The sequence below is a fragment of the Cyrtonyx montezumae genome, unplaced genomic scaffold, assembly GCF_038088225.1.
Source record: "Cyrtonyx montezumae isolate F1298 unplaced genomic scaffold, pur_monq_1.0 scaffold_10, whole genome shotgun sequence".
Classification (NCBI taxonomy): domain Eukaryota; kingdom Metazoa; phylum Chordata; class Aves; order Galliformes; family Odontophoridae; genus Cyrtonyx; species Cyrtonyx montezumae.
In genome coordinates, this window is record NW_027071826.1 from 42,477,570 (window position 1) to 42,490,042 (window position 12,473).

The following is a 12,473-nucleotide window of genomic DNA, read 5'->3' on the forward strand; positions in this document are numbered from 1 at the left end:
TCCTGTAGCAGAAGGATGGAAAGCAAAAGAGGCAGAACAGCAGCACCACTGGAAGAAAAGGTAAACTAATTGAAAAGGCACAGGTGACTGAAATGTTTCAGATTACTGTTTTATGTGCTTTTGTCCAGTTTGTAGAATTTGCATTCTTGAGTTAAAAAAAAATGCAGTGTTCAGATATGTCAGAGCTCAGAGCTGCTGTCATTAATAGGTTTTTTTAATTATGCTTTTCTGGCCTGTGTGCTCCCTCTCTTGGCTTTGATAGTGAGAAGGTGGGTAAGGAGATGGAGCTTCAGGTAGTGTATGCATTAACTGTGTGAAACAGTGTAAGAGCGGTGGGTGCCCTGGGCTCCTCTGCTGACTGCGTGGTGAAGAGTGGGAACATGTGTCTGCTCTGACTTACTACATTCCTGGAGCTCTTATCCGTTTATCAAATCTCCTGACATACATCCATCTATGGCAGTTTGCTAGCTCAGTAGTATGCTACCATCAGTGGAAGAGAGAACATCAGGCTCTGTCTGTGGCCTGTGATGTCAGCAGCTTACTTTTCCTCAGCTCTAGGGACCTGGTTCTATGTGAAAACAGGATTCAGATGTAATATGAGACCAAATGTGAGTTAGCAGCAAACTAGTCTGATTTCATCTTATTATTAGTGTCTGTGCATTCTTATATAACTGAAGCTCCTTAGGGGCGTGGTAAAAGAAGTGTGCTTAATTTCCAAGTTTGAAGTATAAAATTTAATTCTGCTAAGTTGTACTATTATTTAATGCATCATACATTTGGAGTTGGCAGATTTGTCACCAATGTGAATAGTTAAATATTTACTCAGGAAGAATTGTGAATAAGATATTTTTAAGTTGAAAAATTCATTAGCTTCTCAGAGAAATGAATATGTAACTTAAATTTGCTAGTAAAATTGTGAGTGTTTGTATCCCTTCTGTAGATTCCTCAATTGGATCAGCAATGAACATAGGGGAAAAGTATATAGAACGAAGGGCTTTAAATAAATTGTTGCTTCCCGGGAGAGACAAACTGCTGTGGTACTTCTTTGAAAATATCATCTCATGACTGGCTAGAAAACATTAAAACTTAAAAAAAAAATTGGAAACAGTATAAATTCATTTACTTTCTCTGTGCTCATATCTTGAATCTTATGTGCAATTCTGACTGCCCTGCAAAGTAAATGTCAGAACTGAAATTGTTTCCATGAAACAGAACAAAGATGAGAAATGGAAAAGAGATAAAATAAAATGAGAATCTTCAGCTAGAATAAGAGAGGGAAAAGAGATGATGCAAAAGAAAGCGGTGGATGGATGCATGGCTTGTCCATAATTGCATCTAACTATTTTCACCTCATTTAGAAAGTTAGCCTTCAAAACAACCTGCGTCAGTGACTTCTACAATTTAACCAAAAACCTTGCAAAAGTACATGAATCTCCCTTTTAAAAACTGCTTCCTAATAATCCTTTTTTTTTATTGGGTAACTACTGCTACTTGTCTTAAGGCATGACAAATAATTGATTACCAATTTATCTCCCCCTGCTGCCAAATACAAAGCACCTTTTGGCTCAGGATATTACTAAGTAGCAGGTTGACAGTAACGAAGACAGTGTATCAGAGGAAGGGTTGCTTTGAACTGTTCTGTTTCTGATCCTGTTTTTCAAGCATCTGTTTCTGCCTACAGCAGCAAGCTGGCCCTTTGCCTTGACCCAGCATGACAATTACAACACAAACTATTTAGGAGTGATTTTATAAAATCCTTTTCATTGATAGTTGTCAGGCTTTGCTAAAATTTTGGGGGTGTTTGTTACTAAATAAGCTCCTGTGCACTGTATTTTTCTATGAGTTAAACCAGAATTGTTCTCTTTTTATTCAGTATATCCCATGTGAGCAACACACTGTAAGTTAGGAACATCACTAACAGCACTGAAAATGACTTTTCAAATGGCTTTGAAGGCTATGGAATCTCTTGGTTCAAATGGCTTAATTATCTAATAGGATGGACTGAAAATTGTTTGAGGACAACAGAGCATTTTGAAACACAGAAATACTTTATGCAATGCATTTTCATCCTGTGTAGAAGTTAGGATTTCAAAGGGCTTGTGGATGTAGTGCAGCCGTGATTCATTTCTTAGATGAAATCTGAGAATGCTCCTAAATGGCGGATACTGAAAATGACTTGAAACAAAAAGATGTTGAGCTTTTCTTCAGCTTTAGACTGTCAAGTAGTTCTGAATTCATGAGTTAGAATAGTTTGAGAATGAGCAGCAATTCTGTAAGCTTGCTCTAGATTATTAGCTCCTCCCTGGTACTGTATTCATCTGTGCAGAGAGACACTGGTAGATGCATCTCTGAGATCTGTGTCTCAGAAAACTTCACAGCACTGTGACATTTTTATTCTAATAAATGGAGAAAGCCTGCAGGACCATTGGACATACAGGGGAAAATGGAGAATTCACTGTAGAGGAACCAGTGTACAAGTGGCTTACTCATCTTCATAATGATGTGGGTGAGGATCAGCTGATGTGAAGGTCTTTTGTCTTAAGGCCCAGACAAAGACAGCAAGACCAGGTTTAGAGCAGAATTTATGCAAGATGAGAAGGTTGGTTTGTTGTTGGTGGTTTTTTGTTTGTTTTGTTTCGATGTGCATGCATATAACAGGGAAGGATAATTAGGGGAACTCCTAAAGCAAAAGCTGAGTTTGCAATGAAAGGAGATACTTTTATTTAATAGCATCCCCTGTCTTTGCAGCAACTGACACCACCTTGCATATGATTTTTTTAATTGAGTGAAATTTTATGTCTGTACAGGACATAAAAATTTATGCTTTAATCCTTTGCAACTGCTGAGAGCTGATTTCAGACCTTCTGTGCAGCATGACTTCCAGCAGAATATGGCAGGACTGAGACAAATCTGTTGACAGATGCTCATTCAATCACTGACAAAACTTTATTTACTAAGAAGGTAACTTTACAATAGTAGAAGAATATGTCTGAAGACCTCAACCGTTGGCACTAACTCAGTGAGACTGTTTCTTTGGGTGATTAATTATTTATGAGACACTCAGGTTTTGTTTATTATTTTTTATTCCTTCCCCTAAAATAGAATTTCATCCTGCTTCTGATTTTTTTTGAATGTATGTTGCAGGCTATGCACAGAGGCAGTATTGTTTATTTTCCTGGATGGTAAATAAACATCTTAAGAGGAGTGTTTCCTGAAGGTCATCTTTCTTTCAAAGTATGCAGACTTGAATAAAGAATGGTTGAAGGGTGTGCAGTGCTGTTCTCAGGCGCTGAGAGCTGGCTGCCTGCCTTTCTTCAGCCCAGCTCAGAAACAGTACTCTGGGATTCGTATTTTTAAGTCTTCTCAGTCAAATGGGGAACTAAAGAAGAAACAAGCTGGGCAATTGAGACTTTGTTATGAGCCTTTACAGGTGGGATTGATGTTAACACTAATCGAGATGTGGCTGACGGAGAGCAGAGACCTTCAGCGTGGTTGCAGATCACATATTGTAGAGATGTTGTGAAGAGGAAATACTTATTTTGGGGTCCTCTTCAAAATGCCTGTATTAATATTTTAAACGATATCAGTGGATGCTCCTACTGTTCAAGAGAAACTGTTCAAGAAAAGGATAGATGTGGCCCTGGAGGACATGGTTAGGAAGCATGGTGGGATGGGTTGATGGTTGGACTAGGGGATCTTGGTGGTCTTTTCTAACCTTAATGATTCTGTGATTTTGTGATTCTTCCTTGGATTAGCCAGATAATGAACTTTGTGTAATCCTCACATCCACTATGTGGAAAGTTATTTACGTGAATAAGTCTTTTCAGGATTAGGGACTTAAAACTATGGTGCTGAGTTAGATTTTCCTTTTTGAGCTTAGAGAGTGTGTAGCACATAAATGGGTACCGGAGGCATGAAGAGAGTTTATCTTGATAGGATTCTTATTTGCATGCATTGATCTTAAAATATTACTGTCTTTATGAAACCTTTCTGTGCTATTATGTCCTCAGAGCATCGTGGCTATCTTATGTGACTAGTATCTACAGTTGAACATACAAAAAAATGTTGAACACTTACTTGAAATATGAGAATGCTAGTCCTTTTAAGTGCTAGGAAGGTAAATGACCTGGCTGACTTTTAGAAAAAGTAATTGCTTGGGTTAATTGTCCTTTAAAGATTACAGAATATGCAATAGATATTAGGACAACCAATGGAGTATTAAACGTGAGATCAAATCTTGATTCGTTCAGAGAGGAGGTACTTACCTATATATTCTGTCTTCTGAAATAATGAGAGTATTGGAAGAAAGGCCCAAAGAGAAGAATATTAAGTGTTGGCTTTTTTTTCTTTTCCTTTTTTTAACATAAGACTTCATTAAGTTGTGCTATAGTTTAAATTAATATCTATTCCTTGGGAATAGTTGAAAAGAATAATGTTACAGTTGAATACTTCTTATTTTAACAAAGCTGAAACTGTAATGTTGAGGACTGCTTAAAAATGTATTTTTCCCCCATCTTTGGCTCCAGGGACATCTGTTACATATCATAGGAGTATCATAGGAGACCTTTGGACAGTAAAGTCACAGGAACCCTGGAGATGTGTTTTCCTATAACTCCCATTGTTCATAGAGTATTGCCACATCCTACTGCTTTTCTATTCTTATGCTTTCTTTTTATGCTGATGGTGGAGAAGGATGAGGGCAGAAAGCAGAAGGAAGCCTCCTGAGACATTACGTTGCAGCAGGAAGACTGCCTCAGAAAAAAAACTATATATCTGGTATCTTGCAATTTCAGCCAAGAATTTAGATAATCCATATTCATTTAAAGATCGTAGCACTTGAACCATGAAAGGTATCAATGGATGTTTATTGCTCAGTAGAAGTTGCCACTGATTCCTTCCCACCATAGTGCTCTAAAAATAAAAACAATTGAATGGACTTTGGTTTATTGTTTCTCTGACACGTAATAGCAAATATAATAGAGGGCAATCTGCTTTTTATCCTGCTATCAGAACAGCATTTGACAAGCTAGTTTCAGAGTGATTTAATTTAGAGGTATTTCCAGCACATATGATAAAAAATTCTCATCACCTTACAACCTCCTTGGCAAGGTATGGGAAAGTATTACATTGCTTGCTCTTTTAATACATGCCATTTATAGATATATAAAAGAGAAATCAGTGGCATTTAAATGCATTGCCCTTTTATTTATTACTACTCTGTTTTTTAAGAATATGAATCTCCTCTTGCCTCAAGAGTGTTGTCTCAAACCTAGTCTAGGTCTGCAACATGGGCTTTCTTCTCTAGGACCACTTCTCTGGAGAACAGCAAAGTTTGAATTCAGTTCTGTGCACGGAATAATGTGAATATCATGAAGTTCCCAAGACCTGTCCCTCTGGACTGAGAGGGATATAGATCCTAAGGCTTCCTCACCATGGTTGCAGCAACCCCAGAGCAGAATTTACATGTAATACCAAAGGATCACTGGGCACTCTAACAAGCTGTAGCTCCATAAATAAGGAAGATAAACAATGAAGAAAATCAGTACACTTGCTGTATGTGAGAGTTTGTTAGTTAGGCCTCAAGTTTCTCAAAGGGTTAAACAAAACTGCTATTTTAAATGTCTAAGTCATTCAATGTCACAGAAGTCAGTGAATTTTTAATTACGCTAAATGGAAGGAGTATTCTGCTTTATATTTCAGCATTCTCAATGAAGCTTTTTTTTTATCATGGCCCTTACAAGTGTGATGTTTATAAATGCTCTTTCTAGTGTTTATGTGATCCCCTGGTATTACATCAGCATTGAAGTATACTTTACCTCCTTCTTCTGTTTAAGAAAAACAGAACATGACAGTGTCACCCATTCAACAATGAAAGATTCCCATTAATATCAGATCAGATGTTTTCTTTTTCAACTTTTTAAAGTCACACCTGCTAAAGTAGAGTGGTGTGTTGCGGGATGCTTTATACTGCATAAAAGTAGCAGGAACTGTTTTTGCCATTAGGAGTGGATTATTCTAACAGTAGTTTCCTGATGACATCATAGCAAATTCCAGCTGCCCAAACAGTTATTTTCCAGAAGAGGTTATCTGTAGTGCACTTGCACAGAATTATACTTATGAGGGTGCTTGTGGTTCCCTTAGGACTTATAAGCCAGACCTTTGTCAAATCCTTAGTAAACAACAAATCCTTTGTGGTAACAGTATGGGCACTACTGTAATCTCTGGTTCTGGATTAAACAAAAATTACATAATGCGAGGCAATTGAAATCAAAGTCTTCACTATGAGTTTCCTCTTGTAAGGGAGTGGCAAAATGGTTCTGAAATGTTTTTCTTCCAGAGAAGTTTTTGGCTGATGTAATAATAAGGATATACAGATTGCGGTATCCTACATGACACTCCTTGTACAGAGGAACTTTGGGACATCACGGGTAGCCAAGGACCAAAAGAGGATACAGATTTAGAAGCTAGCCTGAGGGAATAGAGATTCACTTTTGTGTGGGATGGCATCCTACTTTATTTGGGGCTAGAAGATCTTAAAGTCAGTAGAAGGATCTAGGTAGGAGGTGGGAAAGAGGAACTGTGGATGCCAAAGCATGGAAAAGAGATGTAGATACCCACACTCTTTTGTGGGTTTCATCATGGGAAGAAAACTTGCAACACTGCTGTTGGGGTCTTTCAAATGGTAAACTGAGTATGCTGAATATTCTTTAGACCTTGGGAATGTTGATTGCTGTGCTAATATAAGGATGTTGAAGGTGTCACATAGATTTTAATGAAGCTTTACAGCACACCTGTAAATTGTATAGTTCAGCATTATCACGCTCAGTTTGGGAGAGAGAAAGTTGGCAGATCAGCTGTTTGCTGAATTCGGGATCTTCCATCTCATGGCTCTAATATTGATTTCTCCTGCACTCACTGATTGTCTGCTTCTAGTTATCTGCACATAAGAGCCTGCTAAATCAAGACCACCAATGCAAATCCTGAAAGCATTAATTCACTGATTTCTTTCAGTCTTTTATTATGGGTGCTCATGTCCAGGACAAAACTTTTTTTTTTCCCCCCTCAAAAATTTTGAGACTCCCAACTACTTGTCAGTGTTGCTTTCCTTTCCCATTGATTTATTTGAAGATTTGTGTTTGGCGCTGTTAGCTTTGATCGTTCTCATTCCCACAGAGTCTTGCAGGAATGTTCTGCATGACCATTCAGCATATATATTCAAAGTTTATTCAATGTAGCCATCTGTTCTGTGGAGTAAATCTTCAGGTTCATGACTTTTCAGACCTCTTCAATGACAGTAAAATCTTTCCAGACCCTGTGAACCATTCGCTGAGGCCAACACTACTTTGGGTCACGGATTTCTTAGCCAGTGCGTTTGATAGAACCATCGATTTCTCATTTATTTATTAGTATTATAGATGAATGGTTGAGATGGCTTTACTGGAAGGATTTTAACTGTCTTAGGTTAGGCAGCACTGATGTACAGGTGTACAACCTGGCTCTGTATCTGCAGGAGGACAGGTGGTGTGCTTGACACCTTCTGGCTCCTACACCGTGCCAGAGGTTTGGAGCTTGTGGGTTTTTATATAAGTTTGGCACCTCACCATTAGGATTCCTGCATTCTTTTCAGTAGCCCTTGTTTTGAGGATGTAATTTTGATCCATGTTCAGGAGAAAATTCTTCTCTGGAGAAAGTTTTGAAATGATGGAAGCACGTTCAAAAGATTAGCTTTGTCTGCTGACAGTAACTCAATTCCATCCCAGAAAATTTCTGATGAAAATACTTTTCTCCTACTAATCCATTGTTACAATGGTCACAAGCACTGGATCAATATCAGGAAGTATAGAATTGGAAGTGTTACTTCAGGTCTTAAGCCACAAATTGATCTGCTTGTCAAACTGTAAATAAGTGCTGTATCAACACATTTTTCAAAGATAGGAGAGCGTTCTGAAGTGTAATAGCAATGGACTGAAGGAAGGAGAACAATAATTTGTTTTATGCAAGTGGATTAACTCCTTACAGCCCTAATCTACACAGTCTTGCTGTTAACATGCATTTTCTACTCACGTGTTACATCAGTAACTTCTAAGTATTGATCCCCTTGGCTCCAGGAACATGCAGGATTATCTCTGCATAATGATACCTGCTTCAGTTAGAAAGAATCAACACTATTACACATGATCCCAAACAATTCTTTTATAATTGTCCAAACACACCAGCATTTGTGTAGCAGATTCTCTAATCCAAGTCAGTTTTTGAGCAAAAGTGACATTAGAAAAATAAAGTCAGGTAGAAGTTTGAAGAAGAAGAACTTTGCATTGCATAAGTTTTCTGAATTTCCTTGGACAACTGAGGCCTTTTACAACTCCATATAATGACTAAATCATAATGACTTGCTCCAAGGAACATACAGGAAAGGACACCAGATGTTCTGAAATTATTTGGAGAAAGAAACAGGTGTAGAAATTGATAGGCTAGATATTTTTCCCCAAAAGCTAAGATGCCTGATATTTAGAGAGAGTTTTTCCTCTTACTGGGAAGCTGCTGTTCTCTTTGACTGTTCTGAGTCTTTCAGGTTTCCCTTGCCTGGGCAGAGACGAAGAATTTTGACTGCATGTGAGCAGTCAGAGCAGATGAGGAGTCCCTTTGATGTAAACCTCTCTCACCAGCCTCCCTTCCTGAATAGAAATCACTGGCCGAGCAGTCAGTTTATTCTGTTTTTCCTGCCAGAAATTACTCCTGTGTTTAACTGCTTATTAGTATGAAGGGGGAGGTAGGTCTGAGCTGTCAGTGAAGCCTTATCAGCCAGTTATGATCACCTTGATTATTTAATTACTTTTCCAGTGCTAAGAATGGGCGTTGCCTCACAGTGGAGGACTGGAGGAAGCTGCAGGTGTTCCTTAGCTGAGTGAGAAGGCTTCTCTCTAGTCTAGCCTGTTGTTGATACAGCAATGTTTCCAGCTGTGATGCTTCATTGCTGCCAAGTAGTAGTAAATAGCTGTATAAATCATAGTGATACTTGTACCATTTTGGTACAACTGATTGCTTGTTGACTGCAACTCGTATACATATGCTTATTCTCATATTTCAAAGTTAATTGTTAATATTTCTGTAAAAGGAATAGATTTGGAAATTGAAGAATGAACACTTCTGAAGCGTTTCATCTCTGAACTTTGTATTTCATTCCTCACTTAACTCCTAAACAGTTTTGTTTAAACTATACTTTAATTTTTCAAAGACTCCCTTCAGAACTAACAGTTAGTAGACATGGTCTGAATGATCCAGAAGGCAGTCACTATCAGTACAAGTATGTGTAATTTAGAACAGGAAATGTACACAGATGTATATGTGCTGCCTAGAAGCAGAGACTGCAGAGAAGCAGCGATGTCTCTTGGTGCTTGTGCTTGTACCCTGAAGCCCAGCAGTTTTGCTGTGTGTTGTTTGAGTTTCTATGAGGGAATGGACAGAAAGCAGGCCAGTGTGGATGAGAAGTTCTCAGCTACCAGAGAAGTGTGAGGAGAGTTTTGGAAAGTCTTACACTTGATTCTGTCAAGCCTTGTGAAGAGCAGCTGAGGGAACTGGGATTGTTCAGTCTGAAGAAGTGGAGGCTCAGGGGAGACCTTATTGCCCTCTACAATGACTTGACAGGAGGCTGTGACAAGGTTGGGGTCAGCCTTTTCTCACAGATAGCAGCAATAGAATGAAAGGGAATGGCCTCAAGTTGTACCAGCAGATGTTCAGACTGGATATTTGGAAGAATTCTCAGAAAGCGTGGTGAGGTGTTGGATCTTTTCCAGCCATTATGGTTCTATGACTAGGATAGCTCTTGAGGGTGAAGAAATTACATGATGCATGAAGATGTTACATGATGCATTGTACTGAGTTTTTTCTGGTTAGAGAAATTTCTGTCTTTATAGCTACTTGCTAGCTTGCAACAGGAGTCAAAATAGATTTTGCTAAAGGGAAAATTATAAATACAGTGAAAAAAAAAGCAGACTATTTATTGTCCTTTTGTCCAAAGGATATGAAGAAGGAACTGAGGTGGAATCCTGGCAGAGCTTCTCATCCAGCCTCAGCTGCAGTCCGGGTGACTGACTTGAGTTGGCAAGGTAGCCTAAATCCCAGTCCACTGATTGAAGGTGATGGAGGGCTACTTATGGATGAATACCTTTCCCCCAGGAAACTGGTGAGTTGACATCCAACTTTTTAATGAAGTAGAAGGAGGAAACTGGCGTATAAAGTGCTCTATTAGCTTAACCTTCCAGCAGCCATTGTGGTGATGGCAGATTGTTGCATATCTGACAGTTAGGCTTCTGCATAAAATGGATTGTGTTTTATGGAGGTATATCAAATATTCGTCCTTTCACCTTGTTTCATATCAAAGTTATGGCCAGCATGAATGCTACTGTCTTTATTATCAGCTTTCTTGAAACAGCGTGAAGTATGGGTAATATAATTATAATTTAAAAGAGATCTCATTAAAGCTTTCTGACATACCTCGAGTCTTAGCATTAGAAAAAGCTTTTTATATGAACCTTTTCTACAGATTGAAAGTATAACTTAAAAAGCTTAACTTTTGTTCTGAATTAGTGAAATCCTGTCCTCCTAAGAAGCCAGTTAAAATATTCTGGAAGTGTTATAAATACTTTCTCTATTTATCAAAGTATGAGATTTCAAAGCACATTTGAAAGCCATGTTACTTTTTGACCAGAGGGAAATGATTTTGGCGTGCAGCTTGTTGAATGAGAGTAACATGCTGAAATCTCTAGCGAAGGAAAACTTGGTTGTATATTGTACTATATTTGCTCAAAACTAATTAAGAGTGGAATCCCTTGGGAGCTAAGAGCTGAGAAAATAACCTCGCTTATTCCTGCTAGAGGGAGGGAGTGCTAGGAGCAGAAGTTAGAAGGAAGAAGCTGCAGCTTTCTGTGTTGCAGAGCTGGGTAGAAGTCTGTGAAAACAGATGGGGTCAAGGCTGTGCTTCAGATGCTCCCAGAGAGCAGGATAGTGTTCCACATCCATAATCCTCTGTGCATTCATGTTCTGCAGGGGCCATGTCCCAGGTCACATCTGACTGCGGGTTTGCATGACTTCCTCAGTGTATGCCAACCACTGTTAAGACCATGCACTGGAGCTTAGATAACTTGTTGTTCTCAGAGTGTCTCTTCCACTGGTACCCAAATCCTCTCATAAGAACATCACTTTCTCTAGAGTGTTTATTTTAAACTTTCCGGAAATAAAATTTGATATGAGGCCTTGTGTTCTACCCCATTCCCTTTCCTTTGGCTCATGTCAGCCACTGATAACTTACTGGTCTTTTTTTAAAACTTGATGTGGTGTTTGACCAGGGTAATATGTTTGTGGTCTACAGTACCCTTTATGAGCCCAATGAGAAGCTCTTGGATTAGTCTGTTTTCTTAAGATATGAACGGAAGCCCATTGGAGAAACCACAAGAGCTGTCCTTTGATTTCAGTAAACTCTGGATTAATCCCTTAGAAAGTGCTTTAGCTGGTATTTTTTTTCTCTTTCTGAAGCTTTTAGTCCACAGACAATTATAAGCAAAAAAGCGTATGCTAAGGCAATGTTACTCATATCCCGAGAAATTGCATTTTCTTGTTTTTGTATTTCATTTTTCATACAGATCAGAAGTTAAATTCTCCAACAGTTCCAGTTTTTTCTTGGTAATAAAAGAAAAGCTTTATTATTCATTTCATAAATGAACTCTTGTTCTCAATTAAGTCTTGCCACTTTAAGATTGTATGTACTAACATTTGTAAGGAATTCGCTCTTCTAAATGGATGCATGCTGTCCTACTAAATTTTTCTGGACACAGTTGTCTTCTGGCCCCGAAACACGACATTTGTGTTGGCATAGCTGGGATACTTCCTGTTGAGAGGAAAATTATATGATATTGTCAAGGAAACATTAACAGTGTTTATGGATTGTTTTGATAACATCCAATTTATCTATTCTTTGACCTTTATGTTGATCAAATTGAAAATGCTGCTTCCATGGATTTACTTCTGCATTTTCAAATGTAAAAACAGAGATACTGTCCAAACACTTCATTTTTAAACACACAACATTTTTAAAGGAGTTGTGTGGTATTGATAACCAAGTGGTCTGAAAGGTTGTTTCACTTGAATCAACACATTTGCAGTGTCTTCTTGGTTGTCTTTTAGCAGTTGTGAATATTTTAGAAGTTATCGATTGTATTCACTGAAGTGCTCTAAGAAGGAACGATTAGGTTTTTAGAATACGTGCTCATTAAAGTTACATTATTGCACATTCAGGTAAGGACATAGGCTCCAGTTCTGCAGGGTTGTACAGGCAGATTTCTGACACCTGATGGAAATTCCTGAGGAAAATTTTTCTACGATACATATTTTCTTCATTCCAACATATACACTCAGTTTCACTCCTTGCTTTCGCAATTCTTTTGTGTTTTTCGGTTTTGTGTGGGGAAGCCTTGAAG

At 38.3% G+C, this 12,473-nt stretch overlaps 1 protein-coding gene across 1 annotated transcript in view; it reads left to right on the forward strand.

The window, feature by feature from the left end:
* Nucleotides 1-12,473, forward strand: part of LRRC56 (leucine rich repeat containing 56) — a 51,624-nt gene continuing 39,151 nt past the window's right edge. The window contains exons 1-2 of the mRNA XM_065755734.1: nucleotides 1-60; nucleotides 10,019-10,183. Coding sequence (XP_065611806.1) covers nucleotides 16-60; nucleotides 10,019-10,183 — 210 coding nt within the window. The 5' untranslated portion in view covers nucleotides 1-15. The remainder of the gene's footprint in view (nucleotides 61-10,018; nucleotides 10,184-12,473) is intronic.